General features: G+C 50.6%; 1 protein-coding gene and 1 long non-coding RNA gene across 5 annotated transcripts in view; one reads left to right on the forward strand and one right to left on the reverse strand.

The window, feature by feature from the left end:
* Window positions 1-1,416, reverse strand: part of LOC135912848 (uncharacterized) — a 42,583-nt gene extending 41,167 nt beyond the window's left edge. For both annotated transcript variants that reach the window (XR_010567800.1, XR_010567801.1), the window contains exon 1: window positions 1,288-1,416. This is a non-coding gene — a long non-coding RNA (uncharacterized lncRNA). The remainder of the gene's footprint in view (window positions 1-1,287) is intronic.
* LOC135912847 (uncharacterized) overlaps window positions 1-22,124 on the forward strand; it is a 335,829-nt gene that overhangs the window by 152,827 nt on the left and 160,878 nt on the right. For all 3 annotated transcript variants that reach the window (XM_070536050.1, XM_065445404.2, XM_065445403.2), the window contains exon 2: window positions 4,797-4,953. In XM_070536050.1, coding sequence (XP_070392151.1) covers window positions 4,846-4,953 — 108 coding nt within the window. In that variant the 5' untranslated portion in view covers window positions 4,797-4,845. The remainder of the gene's footprint in view (window positions 1-4,796; window positions 4,954-22,124) is intronic.

The raw sequence follows: 22,124 nt of genomic DNA on the forward strand, positions 1-22,124 counted from the left end.
CCGTGTGCTTAGATTTAGGTGCACGTTAAAGAACCCCAGGTGGTCAAAATTTCCGGAGTCCCCCACTACGGCGTGCCTCATAATCAGAAAGTGGTTTTGGCACGTAAAACCCCCAATATTATTATTATTATTTATTTTGTTTAGCTCGTGCGAGCGCACGTCTCTATTACGTGACCAGCGGCTGTAACTCGTCGGTACAAGCATTTTTCACTCGCTGTCAGCCATGGCTGCTGCCTCTGGCGTGTATATCGCATAGAATGCCTTTAAAAGCACGCGTTGGCGCGAGCCTCGCCATGCGTATCGGGCGCAACACGCTTTTGCCGTGTCGTTCCGCTGCCTGGCGCTGCGCAGAACTAGCGATACATTCGGGACGGTTTCTTTCGTACGCTTATTTATTATTTTTTAACATTATTATTGTTATTGTATTTTTTTTCACGTACAGATACGCTCCGAGTATTCGCATAGGAGCGTATGGCGTTTACCAGCGAGAATAAAAAAAAAAGAAACGCTGCACGTGCAGCCGGAGCACTTGCCCCGAAACGACGCGTGGAGGGGAAAACTGCGTCCATTTTCGCTTTTCGGCGACGCGTTTAATACAAACAGGGCGGCAGGCCATTTGGCGGGGCAGCGCGGGAGCACTCGGCTGTGTTGAGCGCCGCGAGGCGAGACCGACGTCGAGTTCCCTGGTGGGTGGCGCCGCGGGGTGTCGGATCCACTCCGAAGTTGAACGCGACGGGAAAGTGGTCGAGACTTGGGAATCGAATGCAGTGCACCAGCCTTAAAAAGCCACGCTGCTCTCAAATTAAGAGGTCTCGGCGGGTCTCAACTCGAGATGGCGCCGCGCTTTCCTCATCGTAGGATTCCAGAACTTCGCAATAAGTGCAATAAGAGTAGCGCAATTTCCCTCCTCTCGAGTACTGTATACGCAAGCGCCCGACACGTCTGCGGTTGCGCGAGTCTGTACGTATCGTATACCCAACTTGCATAAGTATACTGCTTACAAAGACGTCAATTTATAACGACGTTCTTTGTCTAATGCAGCTTCCACTGGATACGGCGATATATGCGGTCGTAGCAATCTTACACGTTTGGGCTTACGCAGCAATTGCTTCAAATAAGGCTGCATTGTGTTTCTGGTTGGTTTCGGAGTCTCGTTACTTTGCGATTACGTTGTAATGCTGCTTCACAAGCTATGAAACGTCGGGCTATACCGGGATACTAGCCTGCTTTTTTGCTCATGGGGTCATTCGTTCACAAACATCATCAACAAGGAACAGAACAACTCACGGTATACGGTGCAGTCGGCTCCCTTCACACCGTACTGTCTGGTACCGTACGGAAGCCCAGGCATCCGTCCTGAAAGCGTGGCTTGTTTTATGCGTAACAAGATTTGCACAGAGCTGTAAAAGAAAGCACTCTAACCTCCCCCCCCCCCCCCCATCTTCTTTCGCTGTGCCATATTATGTTGCCCCATTTTTATAAGTATGCATGATTCTGCAGACCTGCTGAACTCTTACATGTGCGTCTTTTAAGCAAGGTACCTAGCGGCAACAAATATATAAACAATGAGTTCGCCAATCCCTGTCCTGACATTATTTGTTGGCGTGTTGTTGTCTTTTTTTTTTTCTCTGTATCGGCATACGCATTCAGAGTAATGCAGACGCAGCTGTATTTCTCGGTGTAACCTTACGGTTGGCGGCGCATCAGCTAATGACTCTGAAGAAAGCGCATAACGTGATCACCATGACGAAAACAAGGAAGCGAATTCCCTGATGCGGCTTTGGAGAGGCACTAACACGCAGGGCTTACAGCGGAAAGAAAGGAAGAGGCGTTCGTAAATGCGCTTTAGATTCCCTAGGTAATGTTAACTCGGCCATTCATCAATTAGGTGGCTCTCGTTTCTGGGAGCGCGAACATTTCCCGCGTAGAGAACAAATCGTCTATTGGCTTGTTGTTTCGCTCGGCTATTGCACCGAGCTCTCTCTTATTTTGTTGCGTTTATTCTTCTTTTTCCTAATGTTAGAGAGATACGACGCAGCGCTCCGAGGGAGATGACTAAACTACAAAGAAAATCGATTTTATGTTTTTCCTCTTCCTCCTCGCTTTCTCTCTCACACAGCGTCAAATGTCAAAACTAACGCAACCAGAGCGTACTAGAATGAAGACGCGCGGTGCAGAATAAAGACAGCAGCAGTTTTAGCGGGCGTACAGGGAAAGAGGGAAAAAAAAAATAAGACCTCGAGTACAAAGCAGCGGCGAAAAAACAAGAGCAAAGTAGGAAGGAGCTCGGAGGCCACTAAGCGGGCAATCGTGACTCCTCTGCTAGCGGCTCCCAGAATATGTGTTTCTACTACGCTGACCTCTTCCGGCTTTGAGGCGAGAGCAGCTCGTTTTACGAAGAAAGCTCGATGCTCTCCTTGGGCGAGCGCCTTCACTCTTTCCTAAATACAGCCCCCAGCGCCTGACGCACGCAGACATCTTCCTCGCTTAGCTTTGCGTTGACATACAGAAGGTTTGAAGTGGATGCCCTCGGCGCGTGTTTGGGGATCTAGGAGCTGTATGCGGAATTGATGGCTGCCGTCGCTTTCCGATTTTGCGCCTCTCCGTCTCGGACACAGATGTGAGCTGCTTTTACTTCCGCCGGAACAAAACGTGCTCTTTATACAAGGCTGATAGAGAAGTGTAAGATCGTTCCCTCCCCTGCGCTATCAAGTGCCTCCTTTTTCTTTTTATGTTTCTGATGCCATCTTGGCGCCAGGGCAGAGGCACGGACGTTGAAAAGTGTATCGTTTACATCACGGTTTCGTACAGCCCGTTTCTGCAACAGGAAATAAAAGCTGTAAAATGGAAATAGAGAAGACAGAGAGAGAATGAAAGAAAGAAAACGGCAAAAACCATTGGAGGATAATTGTCAACGTCCAGCGATGGCTTTCCGGTGCATCTCATGAGATATGCTGCTGAGGGCGCTTATTGGTTTGCTTGTGTCGGTTAAATGCCCTAAGGCGTTCGAGTGAGGGTGAAGTGCCTCCAGGGTTGGCCCACTTTACAAGCCCCATTAAAGCCCTTGGGAGCACGCATATGGTGCACTGGTAGCAGGACCAGCCCACCAAGTCACAACCTTTGCTTATACCGTCTCCGAGATCGGCCCAGTTCACTCAGCCAGACAGTCGTCCACGCGCAAACTAGGGGACGGGGCAGGAGGGGGGGGGGGGGGGGGTGGCGGAGGTGGAGAGATCCAAATAAAGCTTCACTTCTACAAGAAGCAGATCCTCGCGCTTACTTCTTGGCCATCGAGTGTCCCTTGTCTTGGTTCGAGGACAAAGAAGCGGACGTTGGTTGGATAGCCAGCACCGTTTGAGTTAGGGGTCGTCGCGGAGCGACTCTGCAGTCGGCGAGGCCTAACGGCGGTAGTTAGTAAATGGAGCACACGCCCTGAGGCTTGCGCGTTAGAGCTGCGGCCTCAGCCGAGCCGTTGAATCCGGAAGCGAGCGCGTCGAGAAACAAAGGGGGCGTTAACGGGTCTGCCGTTGTGGGTCGAACGGGACCGATTGTTTTGGCGACGCGTCGCCATTGTAATTGCTCGCAAGGACTTTTCCATGGTAGCGTTCCTATAAAGAGTAACGGCGGGAAGAGAAGAAGGAGGGGGGAGATAGAGAAAATGAGGAAATAACGAGAGTGCTTTCCGCATTTAGTGGATAAATGCACTTTCCAGCTTTCGAACGACTTGCTGCGAGCGTATTTCCGGCGCTTAGGGGCCCGAAAAAATAAATGTGTTCCGGTTCTGCTGCTTTAATTTTTCCGTGTCCTTAAGCGGTGATAGGAGCGAGAAAGAAGAAGCCGGTCTCTGAACTGAGTCTCTGCCTGCTTTGCTGACTTAAGTTTATCTCTTACGCTATACAACGTAGACTGAAAACTTCCTACACTTATGTTTCTAGAGCAATAGACGTCTTCTTTTATAGCGATGTTGCTTATGGCTAGGGTTTCGTGTATTTTTCGTGTCCGTCAACAAATATGTGTGAGCAAAAACTATCATCACCAGCAATGGCTCGTGCCATTGCTGGTGATGACACACACACACACACACACACACACACACACACACACACACACACACACACACACACACGCGCGCGCACACACACACACACACACGCACACACACACACACACACACACACACATATATATATATATATATATATATATATATATATATATATATATATATATATATATATATATATATATATATATACTGCAGACTTTCTCGTTCCAAGCAGGAGTGGTATACGAGATATGCAGTACAGTTACAATGGTGTCGCATACAGAAAGAGACGAGCACAATCTAAGTTTGGAAACAATACAATGCTGAGTACAGCGTATAAACCACAGTGTCATCAATACAGTGTTCAACTCACATGCGAAAACACACAAACCCAATGCAAAGTGGGAGAAAACATAACACTTTATAATAAACCGTGTAGTCCTACTCATTGCATTGTGCTGATGATAATTTATCCACGCACTAATACACTATTTAGAAGAAATCAATATCTTTGATTTCTTCAGCAAAGGTTTCTATCGTTTCACAGTTCACCGCAGATGATAGTATTTCATTCCAGTATGCCATAGCTGATGAAAAAACAGTTTTCGTGAATGTTTTTGTGACTTTTAGGTAGCCGTATTGTGATTGTGGTTAGTTCTAGACAAGTTGCCAATTGTCTCTTTACGTGTCTAGCACACTGGCGCAGAGCTGGTCATTGAGTTCGCTCCCCCTTTCTTTGTTTCCGTCGCAGGAGTGAGCCTACGGCGGAGTCTCTCGGTGACGCCACCTCAGAGGCGACCATGATCAGCCGGCGGAAGATCCTCTCCCGGTCCCGGGACGAGCTGAACGTGGACTTTACCGTCGAGGATGAAGAGGACGTCTGGTACCAGAAGGAGAAGCTCTTCAAGGTGCGTACTTGCACTTGCATACTTGCATCATGCACTTCCACGCGCCGATGTACTTCCTCGTCTTCCTCTCACGTTCTTCTGGAATGTGACAACGGTAATACGCTGCCAATGTGCACAACCTCAAGCAGAGAGGGCGTCTGTTGCGCACAACTACGCACGGGGATTACATATATTGCTGTCCTTGCCGTTGTTCGGGTCAGAATCTTCTTTCTGTCTTTTTTTTTTTCAAATGAAGCACGCGGCAGGTTGTCCTGGGCGAGAAAGAGGAATACATGCTGCAACGCGTAAATTCCTCTTAGGCTGACCGACTTGCTTCAGAATAAAGAACGACTGATGTATAAGCTATATATAACCAGTCTGGGCGCGCACCCTCTCCGCCCCCCTCCCCATCCCCCATAATAAAAATAAACGATTATCGCTTCGTTTTGCACGCGAACGGAAAGAACATGATTGACGAACACATTGCGGTACAGATAGCTGCGGAAAATGAGCATTTACAAGTTCAAATCAGGCTACTTCGAAAGAAAAATACAATTCGCTCCTGCGTGACGTTCAAGCTTAACAGGCCAATTAGACAGCATGCCTATAGCTTTACACAACTTGCGAAATCATTTCGGCAGTCCTCACTCCTGCAGCCTTCTACTTAGTGACGTCATTTACTAGGTAACGGCACTCAATGCAGCTACGTAAGCGGCCCCTGTTGTTGCGCGCATGTCGAGCAAGGAAAGCCCATTTCTCAAAGCGACCTTCCAAGTTCTCAATGCCATTGGTATTGCTGCGTCGTGCAGGTCGCTATCGTTTAAAGGCGGCCGTATACGAAACGATGCTCGACGTACCACCGTGTAGTGGCATGGTGCTGGGTCGTTGAGAGCCAGCTCAGCACTTCGTTCCTTGCTCCCGTTGCCGGTGTCCTCAAAATCACTCTAATGCCCCCCTTAATTGCCTCCCGCATCGAGCACTCTGCGCGCACCGAGAAGGCCGCCGTATAAAGCACGGCGCACGCGCGGTATCGGTATACACGAGGCCCCGCTATATACGTTCGCGGGCGCCGTGGCCACCAAGACCGTTCGAGCGTGGACGATTTGCTCCTATCACGTCGGTGGGAGACCCCGTCACGATCGTTACACACAACCAGCGCGCGGAAAGACAAAAGAGGTAGAGAAACAAAGAAAAAAGAAACGCAATGAAAGCCTTAGAAAAACGGCGCGAAGAAGGTGCGCGCCTCGGAGAAACGGTGACCTACTGGGAGTGTACTGGCCCACCGCAGGTTCATCATGCAAATTCGCGCCCCGCGTTCACGACTCCGCGCGGCGCGAGGCCCTCACGATCTCCCGCTTGGCGCCCCTGCGGATCGTGATCACGTCGGATATGTAGGAGAGCGTGCCTACGCGGCAAGGCGGGTTCTGACGGGCCCAAGGTCTCTCGCCTCTCGTATCCGTTCTATACCTGTCACGCTCACGTTGTTGAGATAAGGGGCAGCACTACAGCCATACGATTCCGTTATCTCGGTGTCTGCCGCCCTCCCTACCCTCCACCAGCATCCGACCTCCGAAATAGGCTACCGAAAACTTATCGGGCACAGCTGCTTGGCTTGTGGAGCTTTCTAAAGGAGTCGCTCAAGCGGTCTGGCCACCGCGGCACTTGCGTGCATTAAGGACTGAGAGTTCCTATACCTGCTGTTGTAACAAGGCATTTGAATCATGCGTAAGACGCTCCTACAGGATTTTTCAGGTTCTGACACGCCTAATTTATGACCCCATTGACACGTTTTATCAGAAACTTGTTCGCTTTGTTGTCGGAGCGTCCGGTCGACGTGTATCTGCAGTAAATCGTGACTGTCCGTGGCTTGAACGAACTGTCTCACTGGCAGACGTCTGACACAGAGAGTATATATGTATATAGTGCAATATTCACTGGCTCACGGGACTACCGGCTGTACTTGTAGTGAATGGACATCGTTGTTTTGTTTTATTGCAAACATGGTCAGAGCGATCTTGTCAGATGTCTGGCAGTCCGTTTCATATTTTCCATGGCGAGCACTGAAACTAGCAACACTGAACACGAAGCACTGTTTGCCAAAAAAAAAAGAAAAAAGCTAGCGAATCCAGGAAGATGGGTTAGAGAGGCAGTTGTTTTCTTTTTTTCTTTCTTTATTAGGCGTGATAGTTGGGAAAGCGTATAGGCTTACAACTTAATGCAGCCTAGGCTACACGCTGATGTCCTGATCAATGTGGGACGACAGCCCGATGTCAGTTGTCGGTCAGAATACTTTCGCAATCACAATCGCTACTCCAAACCCAGTGAAATAATAATATATGCCCGGAAGGAAGCGTTGTGAATCGCATCCGTTCAACAACACGATACGCTTACGAACGCACGACCTGCGTCAAAACAGTCGCGGCGGGAAATCGCAGCCACCAGCGCTATCTGACGGCGACGACGCCAAGGCAGAGAGCGCGGACAGGCAACGGGGGCGCACACTACGTGCACGACTGCACCTATTCGGTTTCGTAATCCCGGGGCTACGCGCGCGCGGCTTCCGTAGCTCCGCTGCGTTCGTCACCGTCGGCGACGTCGACGCCGTCGCGTCCGGAAAACGGGGAAAAACGAGTCAACATCGCGCAGCGTGAGCTTCCGCGACCGTGCCCGCGCAAAGACAGCACGCCGCAAGCACAAACACGTCCGTGCCTGCCACAGTGTACGACGCCGTGTACGGTCTGTACACCGTCTGTACAACACGTGCACGCGCGCGCGCTCCCAGCACACGAGCCCGGCACACTCGTGCTTCCCCAGGACCAGCGATTAAAGCCCCGCTTCGTGACGCGCGTAAGCCGCAGGCACGCGAGCCGCACGCCGAGACGGCTGGCTGCAGCGAGCGGCTTGCCACAAGCGCTCGTCGGGCGCCGCCAAGTGGGTCACAGTCGAAGCCCCGCCGCCGCGTCCCAAGGCGAAGGGTTGCGGAGGCGATGGGGGGTGAGGTCTCGGGATTACGGCTGATGAACCTCGTGATCCTCGGGGGAGAGAGGGCGGTCTTGGATTATGGTTGATGAGTCTCGTGCGCTGTGTCCCCGTTGCGAGGAACTGGTCGCGCGCGCGCGTGTGTGTGTGTTTGAGAGTGCGCGTGCACGTGTGCGAGAAGCGATGTGAACGTTCGTTTTCGATGAGGGTTCACGCCGAGCGATTTCACCTTTCGGCTCTGCCCGCCAGCTGAGCTCACGGCACAGTGCCTGTTGACCTCCTCGTGTATCGTGAGCAGTACGCGAGCCAACGAGGACACCTGCAATAAATGGTGGGGGGAATGTGCGGCTCTATGCGAAGGCGGAATGTTAAACGCCGACTTCAGGGCCGGACTCGGTGTCCTTTGGGGATAGCCGCGCGCGCGCACATCGAGTATACTGAAAGCCCACGTGTCTGTATAATGATGCCGTAAGGATAAAAACTACGGAAGACTTGGCCACCCCACGGTCGGCAACTGTGCGACTTAGCACCGAGAACATCATAAAACTATGTTGTGCTGTCGCGCAACATAAATCCAAATGATCCACGGAAAGTCGAATGACGCGTCATAAGGATTACGAATCAAAAGGATTATGATTGTGGACGCGCGCGCGCGCGTTTGTGTGTGTGTGTGTGTGTGTGTGTGTGTGTGTGTGTGTGTGTGTGTGTGTGTGTGCGTGTGCGCGCACGCACGCAACGTAACAACGAATGTACAACATAATACTTCCCATGCCATGACTGTCCTATACACCGCTTCTTCGACTGACAGCGAAAACGTGCAAGCACGGCAACCGGTAGCCGCGGCCTGGCCTGTCCAGAGTGAAAGTGTGGCGAGGACGCGCTGCCCACGAAAATGACCCGTCAAAGTCTCGGTCGTGTCACGAATACCTCAACACATTCTGCGTGTTCGACCAGTTCTCGCCTTGCTCTCGGACTTTGACGTGCCCATGGCGCGCCTGCGCTCAGGCCACCCCGAGGGACAAAGGAAATCGCGTGCTCTCGTTTGCGACCTCAAACTAGTTTTCACGGGGCCTGCAACAACTACGAGAATGAAGCAGGCGCAAGAAAAAGGTCGACCGTCCGAGTTGTCTCGCGTAACGGGTTCGTACGCCTGCGCGCTCCTGTGGCAGGTTTCTCACGACGCCGAGAGTGAAAGCCGATAATTCGACGCGGGTTTTATAGGAGCCAACAAAGGAGCGTTGTGACAACATCATATCCAGCACATTGTATGCCGAGCGATCAGCCTCGAGTCGTTCCGGCTGACGTCGAATTGTTCACGTCGAAGCCCTACACGTAAATGTACTCCAGCGTGGAGGCATGTGAAATTACGTCACTATATATATATATATATATATATATATATATATATATATATATATATATATATATATATATATATATATATATATATATATATATATATATATATATATATATATATATATATATATATATATATATATATATATATATATATATATTTATATTTATATATATTTATATATATACGGTAAAGCTAGCACATCTCTCGCCTTGGCCGGCTTAACGCAGTAACTCTATTCAGCACCTTAACCTGTAGCTGAAATATCTCATGTGTCTGTGCAAGAAAATGAGTTCGCCGCACCGCGGCTTGGCTTTTCCGACGACGTAATATTCCGCCGTCTGTGGTGTTTCAGTGACCACCAGATTGAAACAAGTCTCGCAAATCTTGTCTCGTGGCATCTCTGTTGGCTGCTGGTAGGATACGATCGATCATTACTATATATGTACACGGCGAAAAAAGGCGTGTCGTGATGCGTTCGTTCTCTGGTTTTGACTCGGGCAACCTTCCGGGGCCAACGAGTGAAAACAGATGACGTTGGAGGCCAGAGCAGACGCGAATTACCGCACCGTCTCGCTTTTCTCTCGGCGGCGATGGCTGTTTTTCTCGTGTAGACCAAAGAAAGTGTTTCGTTTCTTTTTCCATTTTCTTCTCTCTCTTTTTCTACTCTTCGCCAGCGGCGCTCTGGTGGTCTTCTTCCTGGCCAGGTGCCCTGAAGGAAACTCGCTGTCGCCTGCCCGTTTACGAGTTCCTTCGAGGCTTAATAGACGGCCGGCCGGGCGCAAATTATCGCTGTTTTGCAGCCGACGCAGGCACCACTTCACTTGGAACGGAAAGAGTTAAAGAGAAAGAAAACGCGTCCGCCTTTAACCGGTGGGAGGCAAATACTCTCGGCTCCATCACCCTACACCGAAACCAATAATGGACCAATACATTGGACATCTAGTATATCTAGTTTACGTTTCCTCTTCCTTCGAGTGGTGCGCACCAACCAAACAACACCAAATGACTGGCGACCGCCTGTGCAAACCTTATCGACTATGCTCGTTTAGCTTTCTCTATTGCAGATGCAATGGAACGTAAACGGGCTTTCAAGACGAAAAAAAAAGAAAGGGGGTGGGGTAATAAGAAGGAAAATGAGCAAGCAATTGAAAGCGGCAGTGTTCCTGATAGCTGCTCTATACTGAAAGATTACACTGGAAAGTTTATTCTAACGTGAACGTTATCAACTTTTTGTTTTCTTTTCTCTTTTGTTTTTTTCTTCTCTAGCTTGAGTCTTTACAACATGGACGAGAAAACGGGTGAACGACGTTACATTTTACGAGTAAAGAAATCTGCTGATGCGTGACCAATCAGCCAGCTAAAATAGTCCGTGTTTCAGTTCACTGCGACCGCCAGTCACATTTTTTTTTTTCGTTGCACTGCGCCCGCTTTTCTCTTCCTGTAAGTACCCAGCCTTTAGTTGGAACGACGTTGACGAGCGCTGTGTTCGACAACTTAGACGGGTGACGTACACGGCCGTTTGTGTTCATTGATGTGGTGTCTGTGTTCGTTGCACGAACTTAGTTTCAAGAACAACCTACGAACGTGTGAATTAATACTTACCTTGAGTTTTGTATAACCCCGTGCTTAGTTTCTAAATTGCAAAATGAGCAGCTTGTGCCCTGCGTATATCTCCATCGCAGTCTTGCCTATAGGTAGGGCTTGGAAATCACTGCGATAGCTTGATTCGGTCATGACCACTTTAAGACCGAGCTATACGTATGCTTTTCTTGAAGAAACATTCTTACTGCCTTGTTACTGAAATGCACACTGATTACGGTATCAGGACGACGATAGCAGCTAAATCTCTTCGGTATACGTCAGGTAGAAGCTTCACAGCAGAGAAAAAAAGCACTTCTTTGAAGTTGCATCCGTCACCCTAAGTTTATGGGCTCGTCAAGGAGACAAAAATTCCCGCTGCGCTTCAAGAGTCAACGAACGCGTGTACCTGTCACACTGCGTGTGGCAGGTCAATGCGAACACGGCGCGTTGCCTTGGCATCAATGGGTCTAATGAAAGGAGGCAGTGCAGAGAAGCCGACTTGCGAGCTGCGCGCAAAATGCACCAATGCTCAATAGCTCAGGCTTGGGCTGGCTGCAGTGATCGTTGTGACTGAATTGTGAGACGCCGCCGAAATGTGGAACAAGAAGAAGACGCAGTCAAAGAGATAATTATTCGAGCAAGCTTTATTGCGGACAAGGCGATATGTGAAGATAGCGGAAATGGAGAGAAGAAATCTAAGCAAACGCTCGAAATACATAAAAGAAAAAGAAAAGACCGAACGCCACTCATACGCATGAAATAAACGGGATTTTCGTGGTTACAGTGACGGTGCCTTCACACATGTGTAACTTTTTCTATTCAATGCAAAAAAAAAGTATTCATAAGTTTCACGTGCACAACGGTGTCAATAACGCTGTAATTAGTATTTTACACTGGTTAAACTGAGGCTCACAACCGCATCGAAAGCGATGAGCTGCTGGTCGACCGTCCTACGGCTGCCTTCAATAAATGATTATGCTATCTGTAATGACTCTGTTGCACCTGCCTAACGTGGTCGACGTAATAACGTCCACACGGAAGAAGGATGCTCAAGATTTAGCGTTCTCCTTTAGTCGCACCTCACGTGAGCGAAGGCGGGTACACTTGACGCTCCCAGCGTAACGTTCGGCGCGACTTGGCCGTCCGGACAGTCCGGCTTCACCTTCGAGCACTTTCTTCCGTCGCTCCTTTCCCACACCCGTTGTTCCGGCGGACAGCGCGACCCCATCTGACACGCGGATAATGGCCGCATAAAGCGGCAGAGGGGGGGTCATCCCAGGAGCCAGCTCGATTCACGGCGAACTTGCGAGGCACGAGAGCGATGCGCGTACTCGGGAAGTGGACCGTAGTGACGTAATGGGCGGGCGCCGAGACAATGCAGCGGCTCCGGTCCGCTGCGCTTCCTTTACGGAAGCTCCCCCCCGCTCCCCCTCGTGCCGCACACTAACGCATACGCATGGCTGTCGGCGCTGCCGCTTCGCATCACGCGCAAGCATGCACGCAAACGAGCGAGCGGGTGTAGGCGGGAGAGTAAAAAGCGCGTACGACCTCCGCGTGACGATGGCTGACGGTAGCAGGGGGGAACCCGCCGAGCGCCGCGGCTATGGGAGCAAGCACAGTGCCGACCTACGTCCACACGCCGTCGCGCTGTCAGGCGAAACTGTGCGCTCAGGTCCGATCCACGGATTTGCCGTATCGAGCCGTAGCCGCGCTGCTCCTGGGTGGTAGTTGTGCGGCGTTCTCGCCGTTCAGGAAGGAGTTCTCACCAGTCACAGAAAAAAAAGGGAAAAAAATAAAGAGAGAGCAAATTACGATGTCGGTGTTCGAGAGAGCAGGCTTGCGCGGAAGTCGGTGCCAGCGCTCTTTAGGCTATGAGTGCTATATGTACCAGGATACGTTAAGAATAAAAGAAAGCGATAATGAATCAGAAGTTGCTAGTAGCCCGCCGAGGTATATTATGTGGCTATGGCGTCGTGCTGCCGAGCACAAGGTCGCATGTTCAGTTGTTGGTTGCAGCGGCGTTTTAATAAGCTCGGGGTGCGAAAAAAAAAAGAGATGCGCGTTTACTTAGGTTTGGATGCACGTTAAGGTATCCCAGGAGGCGAGATTAAATCTGGAGGCCTCCGCTACAGCGCCCTTCACAACACGCTGCGCAACTTAGCGACTTTAGACCACACAATCTATATATTTTTTATGCCGTTTCGTTGCAATAACAAGTAAATAAAGCATCACCAAAGTTCGCCGTCTATGCAGCAAGAGCCATACAGTCTAGACGTCGAACTCTTACTCTAGAGCTATAAGCAATCGGGCCCTGGTGCAAAGCCTTGCCGCATGACTTGCGCCGCGCTGTAGTGCATCGAGTAAGACATCTCTGGTAGCCTCATGCTGTGCGTCCAATTCCTGTCAACAAGGTTGCTCCGGAAACCTTTGAATTCTCATTGCATAAGAAATAGTGACTTATGACACAAGCAGCAAAATCGCACTCCTTCGCCGCAGTGGCCATCGAAAGGCAGGTAGCATTCGGACGGGCTGATGGCATGGAACGATCGCTCGCAGACAAACGACATAATCAAGCACTCGGCAAATACGTTTCCGAGAACCTAATGCCAACACGGGAGGAAGATTACGTAGCGTCCTATGCTACCGACACCGGGTGCGGCGCGGCTGTACAAAGAAAATGCCGCGCAGGAATATCTCTTCGTCAAATGAGGGAGATATCCGGCCGATGCCAACAATGGGCCTGACGCAACATACGGAGAGGAGAGAGGATGCCTTTGGCTGCCGCCGGTTTCGTCGTCTCCTCACTCTCGTCCACCACACTCACCGCCACTTAATCGGCTCAATAGAGAACGACCCTCACGCCCCCCCCCCCCCCCCCCCATCCATCTATTGCCAGCCCGCGGTCGCCGTGGGCTGCCGGTTGACCAACCCTACACCCGAAGACACCGCTGTTGCAGAGCGGTCATCCTGCCAACCAACGAAGAGGACGAGGCGAGCGAACAGACTGCGTCGGCTGCGTACATGGCGGTGAAAGGATGAAAGATAGGAAGAGAGAGAGAGAGATCGCAAGCCAGGAATCACCGCGCAAGATCGCGCAATCCACGTCGCACGGCGGCTTCTCTCTGTGTTAGCTGACGACCGCCCAGTACGCCGCGCTGCCGGCGAGCGGCCGACGAACGACCGGGAGTGTCTTGCCCCTGAGGCGCCGATGCCTTTGTGCCATCCACCTCTTCTGCCGGCCGCCTTTCCCCTCTTCTTCTTCCCGTCACGCTGGCGCTTTCACTATACTGTCCGGCCACTGCGATGACGTGCAACCTTCCCTGCCATTGCAGAGCAGCACCATAACCCTCCGACGCCTCACCTCCCTGCCACTCTCCCGCCATCGCCACGCGCCGGCGTTGTATAGCCACGCTTCATGGTTGTGACACACCAGAAAGGACCCGCGCCTTAGTGAAGGCTCGCTTCTATCAGCAAAGACCACGCACTCTCTCCCCCTCACTGTCCGATAGGAAACCCCGCGAACGCGTCGAGCGCTCGTACGCAGCCGTGGGGGTCACTGCCGCCGAGACACACTGTTGGATCAGCGGTCGCAGTGCGGGGATTGCGACGCCTCGGACCACCGAGGCAAGCGCCTGGCGCTGTTGACTTGGCTGAGAGAGAGAAAAGGCAGAAGAAAATAAAGAAGCCACATGCTCTTTCAATGACCCGAGGAGAAAGGCTTTGGAACAGACGAGGAGGACTCGCTCTACCAGCAGTGTCTCACACGGTGGCTTATTGCGTTCGTGTGGACACGCATGCGCCGCTGCCCGAACAACACGCTCGCGCGCATGCTGACGAAAGCGCCGCGTTGTGGGTGGCTGGGTGGGGGGGGGGGGGGATGGATAGAAAACAGATCATTGTTGCACAGCCTGCGGGTTCATGGTCACCCCGTTGGGGAGCACGACTCACTCACATATCTGGCGCCCACCGTCGTACCACCCAGCCTCCTCGTCGTTTCTCTATAGCGGGAACGTCGTTGCCGCGACGCGCGTACGCTTGTCGAGAAGGATCGCAAGCGGCTCGCCTACTATATCGATGGCACTGTTGCAACGGAGCGGGAGGCCATTTGTACGGCAGTCAGCTCGCGGCACGGACGGTATACGAACGCGGGATCGGCGGCCATTCAATCTGCCAAGGTCGACGCTGCGCTTGTGTCCAGACAGGCCGGCCCGCGTGGTTGCGTAGAGCCCTCCAGCCCCGCTGTTTTGTAAACAGAGACAACGGTAGTATAGTAGCGGCCGAGATCTGTTTCGTAACAGAGCTGGACTATACGATCGTTAGCGGATACCTCTTCGTATCGGCAGAAATAATGCGACGCAAGACTCGAAATGACCCTGGGTCAATCCGAAATACGACGTTTAAAGAACCGTGACCGTATCGTTAAAGGTCGCCGTACGCTGCTGGCAGCGCCAGGATATATTGCAATGGCATGAAATGATTCGCTCTGCTGTCGTGGAAGAAATGGGGGCCAACGGTATACTGCAGCAACGTACCTTGTGGTAGCTCACGACAAGAGCAAATGTATTTCATGCGGGCTGTACGTCTGGCACTTGCGCGTTTTCACTTCTGGAGGAGTCGAGTTATCTGGTGCCGAAATGTTGAAATCACGCATCATACTGACGTTTATTCATTGAAACGACAGACAGGTATGTGCATTCTAAACGTATAATCCCTGGCCTACACAAAACACACGCAATGATCCTGCTTTGTTTCGATGTTTTTGTCCTAAATTCATCCTGATGTGGAATTACCGTTGGTCTACCGCTATACCCATGGTCGTCCTAATACCGAAAAGAATTCAATTCCTCCGTGCTTTCCATCAGAACGCGTGGACCGACATTTGCACGTCTGGTACGTGCGCACCTAAAAACGCGCCAGTAGCTGCAGCCATCACGCTGTAGAGAGGCGAAGCGTCCTATCTATCCTCCGAATATGGGCGTTCGGAGACGCCCGATGCAGGCGGCGAAATCATAGGCCCCCGTGAGCATTGGATCATCGAAAGAGGCCAGTCCGGCGGCCTTCGCTCCTCCATTCTTCTCGGGCGTGGCCCGGCGGGCCCACCCATTGTTGCCGACGGGAGAACTGTTTTTGGCCTCAAGGTTTCTTCTGTTCTTTTTTGTGCTTAAAACGTCATTTGAACGCCGTTTCCTTATTGTCTTCTGGTGGGGGAGAGCGCTGACCTGGTTGCACGCCCGCGCCTGCCCAGCTCTTGTGCCAAGCGGCTATTATCGACGCCTTTGTGCGCCGGTAAATCGATGGGCCGTATATAAGCGTGTTTCGATGCGGTTTCCGTGAAGCACTTTGGCAGTCGGCTGTTCTGACGCCGTCAGTGCCCGCTTGGCGTTTGCTCTTCGCGCTCGGATTGTCCGCTGTTTCTAGAGCAGGAAGTGAAAGTTACACGGCCGTGTCAAACGCCCGTACGACCACGTATAGAAGCGGTCCTCGCCGTGAGGCCGTACAAAAACTTTCGGATATCGCTCCGGGCGGGCTCGACTTCCCGGCTTCTTCCTTATTGTCAATCAGAAGCCCCAGTTTCTTTATGTGTTTCGTTTTTTTCACGCTGGGAACTCATGTGCCACGGCGGAACTCAACTGCTCTACTACGGGTGATGACTGGTGAATTAAGCATTCGTCGACCCTCGGTTTTTCGGAAAGGTTTTATGCTCCTTTGGCCCCTGTTTACCTGGGGCCAAGATCTGCCTGCAACATCTCGTCATTGTGATCGGCTACGTAGTCGTCCGTCTTCATACTTGTATTCACGTCTGGGATAATGCATGTCAACGCAATAGCTTCAGCTATATTATCTGTCAAGTGGCCTCCGCTGTAGGCACTGTGTGCACCCTATCGCAAAGAAAAATAGAAGAAAAAAAGAAAACAGGTAAAGGGCAGCAACCCATGGCTGACAACGGTCGACTGGCCTTTACTTATTTTGCTATAAGGAGTACGTAGCGCGTAAGCATATAGGTGTACCGGCGACGCAAAAGTCTACAACACAAATGGTAGCAACGCAGCTGCGTCTTGGGAACGCTGCACCGTGCAACTCGTTCGTATACACGCTTGTTAGTACATGTCTTGCACACACGCCAGCCATGAAGGGAAGCCGCCGCTAGCTTGTGTGAAATTTGTGTTCGATGCGAGTTCGGACGGAAATAAGTGGAATTGTGCACACAGCTGGCACATTGTCCACCACACAAGCTGTGATGTTGCGCAATGCCAAACCGAGTCCTCGCCTGCGAATGCCATCCCCACCGAACATTCTTCGTTTGTCGTCGTCGACAGCGCATAAAGAGCAGATGGGCACGGAGTAGCATCGTGCTCGTTTCATCCAAGTGGTCTTCATCTTCTTTTTCCGCTTGTGGGAAAGCCGCACCATCTGCCGCTGTCCAAAAGCGTGTAATAATCTTACCGTTTGCCGCATCTCAATAGAACCGGAAGCGAGTAGCGGACCGACTGGACGGAGCGTGATTGCCGGGCAATACGCTGGTTTGGCCGGTAGCGGATAACCACTATACGTAACCTACCGGTTAGATATGGAGGCCGACCGGCTGCTCTCCAATCCGGTTCCGCTTCTGGTTGCGCTTCTGTTTTCTCTTTCTCTCTCTCTCCCTCCTTTTGTTTTACGTTCGTCATACGTAAGTCTCAAATCCTTTAGTTCCGTATGTCAACAGAAGACAGTGGCAGCGCGGTCTCGTCCAAACGGCTGCATCACTCATCCCGCGTACAGCACGTTGGGTGGTCCTGCGATCGCTAGGTGGGAGTTGAGTGACCCACAACGAGGCTTCAACCCACTGAACACTTTCTTTACTTGTTGGAGCGGCACATTTACGTCCTTCACCTTTCTCCGACTGCAGTTTCATTCATGCGCGGGAACGTCGTGACAGGTTGTCAATGGTCAAGCCTATTGCACGTACGTTGTCAAGGCGGATGCGAACGATGGCAGTAGCTCTGGAAGGCTACACGTGCTTTATATTCTGCCACCACAATGGCCACAATGACGGCCGCAATATCTCAATCCAAACAAGCAAAAGAACCATGTAAGGGCAGCTTGTGCACATAAATATCGACGTCGATAAGCGCAGACGATGGGCCCTGCATGTCATATACTAGGTCACAAGCAGTCTCTGCGACTCATTACACACGTTAAACATCCAGGGATCACGTAATTATATATTCTCGACTCATTCGAAGCAGTTACGTCATTCCGGTACGTTACGGTACTGCCCCGGCAATTTTCTCGTACGGCATTGTCAGTCAGTCAAGTGCGCGACCAAAGACCACTTAAGCAAAATACAGGCCACCGTGGCACCGTCACTAACAAGCGGTTATCCAAACGGTCCCAGATCGCAGAGTACACAACGTGAACGTCAAATTAGACATCGGCCGTTTGACCGTTGCGTTTTGCATTTGCTTCGCACAAGCCAGTTGACCTAGAGAAGATACTGCGAGTCTATATGCGTGTCCTGGTTTTTTACAACCCTTTCTCTTTCGCATGTATATATATATATGTATATTCTTTTTTCGTTTTCAACTGTCGTCTGCTGCGGCCTCCGCTAGCCGCCATCTTCCTGACAGATGACAGTCAAGCAGGCAGACGTGCAGGCGGGCTGGCGGCCGTTTCTGGGAGTTCGCAAACGTCGAGCTCCACTGCAACAACGTCGAGAAAACCGTTCGCGCGCCTCGCAACCAGATGTCAAAACTCACTCGGACAGGTATAGGCAAGGGTTCAGAGAGCAAACGAAACGGAACGACGAAAAACAAAGCGAGGAACGAGAGGAAGTGCTCGTCTCTCGTAAAGAAGCAGACCGTTCTCCGTGTAACAAGCACCGCTCAGTGTGGAAGCCTGGGGAAAGAACACTACCGCCAAAGAAGAGAATAATCTGTCCGCGCTCGTGACCTTTTCTGGAGAGCCATTTGTGGTCGCAGACTGCAAGCGCGACGTCACGTTATTTCCTTTTTCTTTCTTCTTCTTGTTTTCTTCTTTTTTTTCTCAGAAGACCTTCCTCGAGTGCAAACAATATGGCCGTTGGCCCGCGGAGTACGGTTATAGTAGATGCGTGCGCCTGTGTGCGCGCAGTATGCGTTTATATGTATTTATAGAAACCCACAGCGTAAAAAAAAAAGAAACAAATTAAAAGGAGGAGTCTTGCGTCCGTCTGCCCGCGTCCTCCCTCCCTTTCCCTTCCCTCACGTAGCAGACGACACCCTGGAGGCGGTCGTTTGCAATTACCGCCATATTCGGGTCAGGTGATGGCTCCCGTCTGCGCTTTGAATTGCCTTCTTTGTTCCTTCTTTTTTTTTTCTGGCGGTACCAAAGATATACTGTTCTTCGTCTACCGTGCTCCATTTATAAGCAGGATCTTGAAGTATGTGTGCAGTGATTCTACCCTACGTCAGTTTTCTAGGTGGCAGATGGATGTGTTGCGGACGGGGCTAAAATAAGAGGAAGGAACGAAAATAGTTAACTGCATATGACCTGCAGTAAACCGCTGTGGCTCGCGCTTCTGCTGTTACTTGGATGTTATCTGACGGAGAATGTCAGATTCTCACGCTGCAGGCTGGCGTACGGGTGCTATTTGTGGCGCAAGTTGCCCGTCCACTCGGTTGGTGCAACGCGAAGCGAAACGGAAAGCTTATGCGTGCCGTATCTCAGTCGCGTTCACCTACGAGTTCATAGGTGCTTGGTTGTTGCGTTTCTTATGCGTGTGATCGATGACAAGCAGCTTACTTGAAGTAGATTTCGATACTTTTGTACAGGGGAGACAAGTCAGGGGTGAAACTGTATTTGTGTTTCCGTTGTTTTCTTCTTCTTTTTTACTTGCCGCGTCGAAGTTTCCTCCCCAATATGTAACACATAGTCGGCTCGAAACAAGACTGAGTAATGTTGCGCACTTTTCTGAGATTGTATGCTTTGGGGCGCTTTGCTGTGTTCGCATATGTGTGTGTGTGTGTGTGTGTGTGTGTGTGTGTGTGTGCGCGCGTGCGTGCGTGGTTTTTTTTTGGTTATTTTGCTAATGTTGACTTCTCGAAGGTCACCTGAGCCGCAAAACAAAAAACAACAACAACAAAGAAAAAAGAAAACAGTGCTCAAGAAAGGGGCTCAGGAAGCTTAACTGTAGCGAAGCATATGGACAAAAAAGAAACCTGCTAAGTTTCGTCGGGACATAGCCATGAGTCAGGGTACACGACCACCTTGCTTCTTTATTGCTGCTGCTTCACTTCCACACGAGGAAGAGCGGAACGCCGCCGTCGGGAAAGGACTGCTTTCATCAAGCCATGGCTGATGCCTATTTTCGCACTGATTATCTCGTACGGTCGTATGGCTGTCGCAGGCTGTCTTTTTCCTTATCTGCAACGGTGGACCGTACGCTAGGGCAGATTTTATCTGCGCGCGAAATTGCAGCTCCGAGTCGTGGGCCACGAGGTTGTGTTCGCGTATGCGTAGGCGAGGGTGTAACTTCTACCCCTCTTAGTTCTGTGAATATATCTGTTCGTTTAAATTAGTCTAGCGACCTTCCTTTTTTCTATTGGCCACCCACTTCGCTTCGATGCATAAATAGAAAAGTGCGAAGATGACGCAGACACTCTTTTTATTAAGGTACTGACTTCCTGTATGTCCTCGTAATTTTATTTTTGGATAGTGCTGGCCTCAGCAGATAGCCACAGGCAAACTGCGACGTCGAAATAACGTGCTATTAACTGCGTCAGCTGTTTCAGCTGCCCGTCGGCTGAGGTTTACGCTCACTCATAAATATACACTGCTGCCCGGGCAAGTAAGTCTATGGCTGGATTTTTCATGAATGGAATAATACACGCTTGTGCGAAAGATCCGGGCAAGCTTAGTGTGTTACGAGTGCTTTCTTCTTCAAGTTCCTACAGCGCAGTGCTCGCCGACGTTTCTTTCTATACCACGAGTCACATTTACCGAGTGCGTAAACTAGACGCCAGAAATTTCATGCGGAATGCAAAGAAATATATTATATATTTTTCAAATGACGTGGGGGAAGAAAGGTAAAGAAGAGAAAAAGGAAAGAAAAACGTGCCGAAAATGCGTGGCTTCTTTGCATTGTTCTCTGCGTTCGGAGTCGGGCGTAGGAAAATTGCTCCTCAGGTGGGTTCGCTTTCCCAGCGCCTCGGGAATTACCGAGCGTACAGCACGTGAGACTGCGCGGTATGCGCACAACGAGGGGGATTTAAATGAAACCTAAGCCTGTCTCTCCTGATGTACACGAGTCGCCCAAATCACAAAGAAGGTGTGGATAGACCAGTCATTTATTTAATTATCTTGTAGAGGGGTTGTGGTGGTACGTGCCTCTTGGGAGGGGGGGCGGGGAAAGGGGGGAAGGGGAGGGAGAGGATATGCTTACCATTATAATTTTGTTCGCGCATTTATCTTACGGTCTTGTATACTGGAGACTCACAAAATATTACCGTATATATACATCAAGCAAAAGCCATGCAAGGTCTGGAAGACTAGGTACACACACGAAAGGAAAATAATAGAAGATGAAAAGAAATGCCTCAGTATTAAGATACTAGTACGAGCCACTGGGACGCTCCCAGTTGTGAATCCCGAAACTGTGAAAGCCTGAAAGTCATGAATCGTGATCCCGAAATTTAATTTCTCAGCTTGGGAACCAAGGCAGAAATGCAAACTTCGAGGCCAAAGGCTGCAACCAACTACGGAATTGAAGACACATACCGAACTAATACGGGCTGCTGGTCTAGTTGTTTCGTGGTTTAAGCTTAAAAATAAGCGCGTAAATGACGTCGAAGAAGTGGGTTCATATCTCTTTCGCGCTTAAAGGCACATGCCATCGCACTTGACTGTCTGTTCTAACACGGACGCGAACACCGCGAGTCACGAACTACCCCAGCGTTTCGATATGCCGGAACATTGCAGCCTGAGCATCGAAATGTTTCAATCATGTGAAAATAGTCTGACTGTACTTAAATTGTTGCAATATATCTCGTCAAGATTTAAGCAGAAGTTGTAGAAAAGCAGGTAACCTTACGTGTCACGTTTATGATAGCCTTCGGTACAGTCTGTCTTTTCTTTTAAGTTCTTTCTTTTTGTTTTTCAGTAACGCAGTCTGCCACGAGGCTCGGTATGTACTTGCTGCTAGCCCTATCACAGAGTACAAGTTAAATGAAAGAGGATAGCGCGGGGGAACGCAACCACGCCGACTCACGTAGAGAAACTGTACGCGACCTCGATTTTTACAACGATCCAC

Source organism: Dermacentor albipictus, chromosome 3, assembly GCF_038994185.2.
Source record: "Dermacentor albipictus isolate Rhodes 1998 colony chromosome 3, USDA_Dalb.pri_finalv2, whole genome shotgun sequence".
Classification (NCBI taxonomy): domain Eukaryota; kingdom Metazoa; phylum Arthropoda; class Arachnida; order Ixodida; family Ixodidae; genus Dermacentor; species Dermacentor albipictus.